Consider the following 8180-nt stretch of genomic DNA (forward strand, 5'->3'; position numbering starts at 1 on the left):
AAAGCCATATTGGTTGCACAAGGATTTTCGTAGGTTGAAGAATTTGATTTTCAGGAATCTTTTGCTCTGACTCCTAGAATGGCCACCATTCGCACAATACTATCGGTGGCTGCTCATAAAAAGTGGTCAGTTTATCAAATGGATGTTAAATCAACATTCTTGAATGGTGACCTTAAGGAGGAGGTGTAGGTGGCTCAACCGCCAAGGTTTGAGGCCCCCCATTTTGAGAACAAGGTATGCAAGCTGAAAAAGGCTTTGTAGAGGTTGAAATAGGCTCCAAGAGCATGGTACCAATGCATAGATAAATTCTTTCATAAATTAAACTTCAAAAGATGTGCCTCAAATGCTAACTTGTATGTGTATAGGTTAGGTGGAAAATTTGCTATTATTGTTCTATATGTGGATGATCTCATTATTACAAATGACTATGAAGACATGATCTAGCAGACTAGAAAGGCATTGAGCACTGAGTTTGAGATGATAGACTTAGGCTTGATGCACTACTGTTTGGGGATTGAAGTCTGGCAAGAGCCAGGTAAGATCTTCATCTCTCAGCAGGAATATGTAAGGGAGATCTTAAAGGAATTTGGTATGTGCGAGTGCAAGGAGATCGCTACACCTATGGAGGTAAATGCGAGGCTGTCTATGGAGGATGCCTCACCACCAGCAGACATCGGGAGGTACAAGAAGTTGGTCGGCAGTCTCATCTATGTCTGCAACACTAGACCGGACATCAGTTTTGCTATTGGCGTTTTGAGCAAATTCTCTAATAAGCCCTAGGACAATCATTGGAATGGAGGGATGCAGGTGGTCACGTATGTGAAGGGCACTCTTGATTATGGCATCACCTATGGTACGGGCACTTCCTTGGCTAGTCGTTGTGACTCAGATTGGGCTGGAGATGTTGATTCCAGGAAATCATTTTCTGGATATTGTTTCTCTTTAGGTTCAGGTAGCTTCTCTTGGATCAGTAAGAAACAACCAACAATGGCATTGTCCTCTACCGAGGCTGAGTACAAGGGCATCATGTTTTCCTGCATGTGAAGCAGTGTGGCTGAGGAGGATCTTATGGCGCATGGGAGTGCAAGAGGATGAGGCCACTGTGCTGACGTGTGACAATCAAAGTTGCATGGCCATTGCTAAAAATCCAGTGTTTCATGCGCGCACAAAACATATACAGATTTAGTATGAGTATGTGTGTGATTTGATCGAGGACGGGATAGTGGAATTGGGCTACTGTCCAACAGAGCAAAATGGAGCAGATATCTTCACCAAGGCACTCGGGAAGGATTAGCTTTAGGGTCATCTTCAGAGACTCGACATTGAGCCGAGAAGGTAGTTCACCTATGGGTGGACATTGAGGGGGGGTGTTAGATATGCTCAATGCCCCACCCTCCTAGTAACCACCAATGGTCCAAGGTGCTCAAGTTGTAAGGCTCCCATATGAGGAGAAGCCATGTGTGAGCCCGGGACACTGGATGGATCCTGACTTTCATGTCAGATGAGGTCTATCAATGAGATTGTTGATGGTAGAAAGGTGATCTATGTGAGTCTAGCCTATGAGCTAGGCAGGGTAGGAAGCTGGTAGCACAACACCGAGGCGATGGTATAGGGAATATTCCTTGAATATTCCATGGACGACTAGTCCGTTCCACCGACTAGGTTGACTGGTTGGCTCCACCGACTAGGTTGACTAGTCAGCTCTACTGACTACGTTGATCCGACTACTGCCCTCATAGCTATAAAGAGGCAACCTTCCCAGTCCATTGCATCAGATTGGATCATATCAGATCTTCTAGCAGAGATCTTCTGACTAGTAGCTCTTTACCTAGTATCTATCTAGATCGCCATCTAAGCTCCACTGTGGGAGCGCACGGGTGGACGGAGCCATCATTTGCACTACATCAGTATTGAAAGAAATTTTTTCATCTCCAATTTGCTATGTACTTTCTATTCTTTGTTCAGTTTCTGTTCCGCTGCACCGTGTAATTTAACAAGATCCTTTCGCTCCAAATAAAGGAAATTTAGTCAATACATGGGACAAGAAATGAACTCCACTCTAGACGTTCAAACTCAAGCCGCTGGGAATTTCCGATTCATGCGGAGCAAGTCTTAGGTAGACAAGTATCACTTGACTTTGATCGCATGTATAAGGAGCACATGGCATATCGAGGACAAAGAATCGACGACACACATTGCAAGTAGACAAATATCTTACGACTTTTATCTTGTAACGAGACGAGAGTCACTAGCACGAAACGCAAGGGCAAATTACACCTTGAACAGAGTCGGTTTTACAGATTCTGTCTGCCTGGTATCAAGGCAGATCTTTGAAAGAGCACCATTTTCGAAATGCTTGGGCGGGAGATAAGTTCTCGTTCATCCTGTGGCGCAGGCTCTGGTGGCGTGTCACTTCACGTTTAGTGTTCGACACAGAAGGTAATACCGTTTTCACCACAGAAGGCTCTCGTCGTGTACTGGGCGCTATCATGGATCCGTCTAAGCTTGGCTCCCTCCAATTTGTGGCCTCTTCTTTATGATTATGAAGCCGCTCGCTGATCAACGTCGTGCAAAATATTCCGACGCAGATAAACAACGCGAACCCCAGCAAATAAAATAGTGCTTGCGAGTTTTTCAAATTCAATTGGCTGGTTTGCACTTGTGTAGCGCATTGATAATCAACCAGCTTTGCCGCATCTTGCATGATTTCTAGTCGGCCGCTCTCGGACAGGTTCAAAATGGCTTCAGAGAACTTTGCTGTTTCTGCTGACAGACGTGAACCCTTGCGAAATGCCTGCAGAGTAGGAACCCGGAAGAAAATCATTAACACATCTGTCGGAGTCGCCAGTTGAGAGAACCAGAGCACTAAGAAAACGAAGATACGCGATTGAGGTATCCGATACATACAAAGCCGAAGGCTCCACTCATCAGCTTTGAGCCAGTGACTTGGTAGTTACAGTCTGAAGCTGCCAGGCCAGCCAGGAACAGATTGACATACGGGACTTCGTCGATCACGGCCGCTACTCCTCCTGGTGTTCTATTTTGCCACTTCAATAGAGTACTGGCATAATCGTCGGATTTATTTAGCGGTACTAGCTGCGACGCATTTATGTTGAATACTTGGATAAGGTAATCCTTTACAATTGACCCATTTTGGTAGCCGATTGGGAGCTGTTTCTTTTGGAGAGTCGAGATGTTCAAGCTTTCTGGAGAGCGCTCTTGAACCGTCAGAATTGAGCTCAAACATGCAGTGTAGGTGGAACTAAGGACGATGACGAAAACGATCCAAGCCATCACAACAATCTTTGATCGTGGGTTCTTTATCGAGCTCTCTGAAAAGGATGCATCAAGCTCAGATTATGTTCATTATCTACATTCATCTCTCATGCAAACAGTCAAAGTAGAATCACAATTTCTCGCCGCTTCATGCTCTAGTGACTTACGCTTAAAGAAGACGAGTACCTTTGCAACAAACCTGTAAGGTAAGCCACACACATACTTGTAAGACGGATGAAGATAAAAATCAAAATGCTCAAGTAATTACAACAATATTCAAGTAATCACTCCCTTTACCATGGCATTTAAACAAATATAAAAATAAAACGCTTATTATATTACGCTTATTATATTATTGTGGGAGAGCTGGATTATTTTATAGTGGGTGGTCACCCTTGGAAGGCCAATTACAAAATCTGGCAATTTGTCCATTAGGCCGAATTTCTTGATCTCGAGTTCTGTCCTCCTCTTGTGACCTAGAGACTCCAGAACAAGATGGCAAACGAACTTAGTGGTGCTTCCACAAAGCGTGCAGAACCAGGATGTACTTCGAGACCTTACCTCTCACAGAAAGCTAGTGATGGATTCTTTCCGGAGCAAGAAGTTGGTGTGGCCAACTTCATAGTGCTTCCACATTCCTTTGAATCTTTGCTTCCAATAGTCGAGGCTTATCTCTTTTGTGCGGGGAAGAGAGAGGAAGGCCTAAGAGAATTGAGCTTAGAGGTTTGAAAGAGAGAGAGAGAGAGAGAGAGGAGAACAAGTGAATCTTACGAAGTTGGCATTAATAAACGTAGCTCTATGGAATAGCGTGCCTAATTTGATTTTTGGATTTACGGACAACCATCTTTGATTTCCTTTCGTATGCCTTCACACTGCTGCTTCATTACTCCAGTGACTTTGACGCGGGTTTAATACTGGTGCAACTAAAGCACGAAAAGCTTTTTCCAAATTAATTTGCAAACTTACAAAGGAATTTCTGGTAGAAAACTGACCAACAGGACTTCCGAATCTGCAATTTCGGTCGAATTCCAAATCCACAATGCTGATCACGCTCTAGCAGCCACACCGTGCATCCTGTCAACAGAACAGATGCGCAGACTGTGCACCACGTCCGTGCTTCGAAAGGCTGAACGAACACTCCAGGAAATTCATGCTCCATTGCCACCAACGGCACAAGTATCACTATTCCAGAGTCAAGGTATGGTTGTGTGAAATTTGCGTTCTCTAGCCGCTCTGACCCGATGGTAACATCTCCAACAACTGCGTCAAAGCGGGAAGGCTGTGACGAGTATACAGACGCGGTTCAGAGCTCCAACTCTTTGTAATACCTTCGATTAGAAAGTTACGCAATGTTTGTAAATAATTGGAACCTACCTCGGTTAGAGTAGACACCATTGCATCGTACCCTGCGGAAGTGTCAAAGCAAGTGTAGTTGATGTTGCTAAGGGATGACTCGGGGATTGCCATTGACAGAGCCTTCTCGAAGACATCTATGGAATATCCTCTCACATCGTTTGGATCGGAGCAATCTAGCAATTCAGTAAAAAATTGCCTGTTGGGCACCAAAACGTTGAAAATGGTAACCAGCTGGGACGCAGCACGGCCGACGTCTGTCGAAACAAGGCGAGATGAGCGATTATGATCAGCATCTGCAGATATATATGTATCGCCAAGAGCTGTGCGTGTGACCAGCAAGATGAGTAAAGAACAATGGGCCAGGAATTGTAGCCAAACGCTAAAACGCGACAGAGGATTTGGTATTGAAGTCATAACGAGAGATTTGGAGCTGGGAAAGATCAGATCTCAATTCTGAGCGCTCACGGGACTATATATTGTCCTCAAGTCCTCCACGAATCGTGGAAACAATGGACGGGACTTTGGAGAGCTAGGAAGAAAGAGGGCAACACTGGAACGTGCTTTGTAGCAGGCTAAGCTTCTCAGCCTAACGAGGAATTTCTACACGAAGCCACCTCGGAAGACGATTAAGCTGGTGTGACTTCCTTGAAAGAGACTAAAAGAGACTAGGGAGTTGTCTTGTTCAAATCAAACAGTTCATGTTTCTCTTACGCGTGCATGGATAAAGATCCCTGAAGCTTCATAGAAGGCACACTTTTCACCAGAGTCAAAGACCCAGGAAAAAAAAGTCAAGATCTTTTGTAGTCAAAGACCCGTAGCTGGCTACGTGAGCAAAGTCTTAACATTTTAAGCAGGCCCCAATGTAAGCAACGTTTCAAACTAAGAGATACATCAAGACGTGTTTGTTAAATGGGGCTCCATGATTCAATAATTCTTCAATCGTACCGGGTCATAATATTTGCATAGGTATGCCCACGTGGAGGACATCATTTGTGTGTGTGTGTGTGAGAGAGAAAGAGAGAGAGAGATGTATGTAATGCAAAAGAGGGGTTAAAAGACTTTTGGAAAAGCAAATGCCAAATGACAAAAGCAAAAGGAACTCATATAATTTGACAAGTGAAGAGAGCCATTGACATTTAACTCAAGAGTTGACAATCCATCTTGCCTCCATCCTTCTCAATCTTTAACCTTGTCCCAATTGTCATTCATTACTTGAAGCTTACTCCTCCCACACCTTCTAATTCTTTTGTATTAAATAGGAGACATATGGGTGAGCACGATCTCCCTGCATTGCACAATCATGATCATTACCAAAGCAAGATGTTCTTTTATAACCCCTTAGCGCATATATCAAATCAAACTATTGAGAAAGGTAACATGACTTTTCTTGACAACACGGAGGGACAAGTAGAAAAATCTATGACCTCGGAGGAAAGTGCTAACGTGTGAGTGAGCGTCTACATGGTAGACATGTGCCAGGTATTCCATGGAAAGCGGGGGGAGCCCATCGTGAAGAGACTACACACGGACACCAAGGCTGGTTTAACGCTTCAAGCGGGTGAGGAGATGATAGATGAGGGAGCACATGATGAGATAGATTCTTGCAAAGTCTGAAGTCCAAGGATGGCAGCTCTGACGTGGAGGACGGGGAGGAGGCCATTGGAGAGTCGAATCAGGCATCTCCCCCATCTTATTTTGAGGTGCTTACCAAGAAGCTCTAAAGTGGATTTTTTTTTCTTCTCTCACGGAAGAGGAGGCGAAACGGATTTTGCGTGCTGAGCTTGCCAGGCAGGCAAAAGGGCTAGAGCACAAAGCATGGTTCGAGGCGGGGAGGGCTCACAATACCGTCTATATGCTTGATGTGAAGGACATGCAACTGGGAGCTGGAGAAACTGGCAAAGGGAGGGCTTTATCTGTTCTTCACAGGGCGCATCCCCTCACTGGAGGAGTTCAAGGAGTTTATGTCCTTTGAGGCAGACCTCCCAAGGGGGGTGCTTCAATACAAGGTTTTTGGGGAAGGGATTTTTCCTGGTGCAGTGCGTGTCCAACGCGATCAAGGATGAACTCATGGGGAGAAGCTTCACGTATTCAGGGGCACCAGTGTTGGTCCTGCCGTGGATGTCGGAGTTCAACATCGACCACTTCTTGCTACACAACCGTCCAGTTTGGATTGAGTTCCCAAACCTCCCTGCATGGCTGGGGGAAAGGATTGATCATCTGGCTACGGTGCTGGGAAGGGTGCTACAAATCCCACCTGAATCTAGGCAACCGGGGGGAAGGAGAAGGGTTTGGATCCTCTGGGACAGGACCCAAGACACGTCGGACTTTGTCTAAATTCAATTCTCGGACATCCATGTCATTGCACATCAAGTTAGGTTTAGCCCTTTTCTAGATGCTTGTTATGTGTGTAAGTGCATGGGTCATTTTGCTAGAAATTTCCCAAGCAGAGTCTCAAACACATCGCTGGCTGAAGGTGGGATGGAGGGAATGGAGGTGCCACCTAGGCAAGCAGAGGGTTCATCAAATGGGAAGTCGAGCGACAAGACTGCCACAAGGGAGGATCATGCAATGGGGAGTGATCGGATACCCCGCACAGGATCGAAGCCTTGGGAGACAATCGGGAAGCGAGGCAAGCTGGTACTGGAGCATGATGGAACGAACACAGGTAAGGATGGAGGACACAGGGCATCGCCTCAACCAAGTATGTCGAATACTTCAGAGGAAGAGCTCCCCGTGGGGATACAAGGCAGCTCAAGCATGGAGGAGGAGGTGCATAAGAAAGGTGACGAACTGCATGGCAATCCCTCGACAATCCTAGGGAGGAGGACATGCCTGAGGCTAACCACCGAAAGAGGGCACTAGAGGAGAAGACGATATATAAGGCCAAGGTGGGAGGAGTTCAAGCTCAGCCGAAGACATTGTCCAAATGCCTCAAGGAGGTGGCGAGGGGGTCGTCGTCCCTAGAAAAAAGATTCAATTTTCTACGGGATGCCTACAAGGTCCTTACACATTAACCCCAAGTTGATCAAAAACGACACCAAAGACTCAGAGGTCATGGTGTTCAGTTGGAATGTAATAGGTTTCTGTAGCAAATTGGAGCAGAAGGGATGTATCTCAGTAATCAAGAGACAGAGGCCGGGTGTAGTTTTGTTGCAAGAAGTGAAGTGTGGGTGTGAGGATGAGTGGTGGTTTGCCTTCAACCAATTGGGGTATGCTGTTTTTTATAGCGGAAGTGAGAGAGGGAGATAGAGAGGAGTGCACACGATATAGCTACCTATACACTAAGTGTATTGACAATGAACATGAAGATATATATAACACCTATTTCATTAATTTTGGACTTTTTCTATTGTTTTTGGACGAAGCCCAAAAATCCTTCCCAAATGAAAAGTTTACTTTGTGAAAATATCCTTCCCAAATCAAAATTTTACTTTCTGAAAATATTCTTTCCAAATCAAAAGTTCACTTTGTGGCACTATCATATTCACATAAAAATATTGTTTTTTCAATCTATACTTTTGCACCAACATGCAAGAATTTGAAATAAT

General features: G+C 45.0%; 1 protein-coding gene across 1 annotated transcript; it reads right to left on the minus strand.

The window, feature by feature from the left end:
• Positions 1–2317: 2317 nt before the first annotated feature.
• Positions 2318–5214, minus strand: LOC147882460 (glutamate receptor 3.6-like). The gene is made up of 5 exons (XM_087400252.1): positions 4651–5214; positions 4269–4555; positions 3444–3475; positions 2908–3332; positions 2318–2794 (listed from the first exon to the last, which is right to left on the minus strand). Exons 1-5 carry the CDS (start codon positions 5044–5046, stop codon positions 2318–2320), a joined length of 1617 nt encoding a protein of 538 aa, XP_087256378.1. The 5' UTR covers positions 5047–5214.
• Positions 5215–8180: the final 2966 nt, after the last annotated feature.

This window comes from Dipteris shenzhenensis, chromosome 29 (genome assembly GCF_047967505.1).
Source record: "Dipteris shenzhenensis isolate YYH24624 ecotype China chromosome 29, Dip_SZ_1.0, whole genome shotgun sequence".
Classification (NCBI taxonomy): domain Eukaryota; kingdom Viridiplantae; phylum Streptophyta; class Polypodiopsida; order Gleicheniales; family Dipteridaceae; genus Dipteris; species Dipteris shenzhenensis.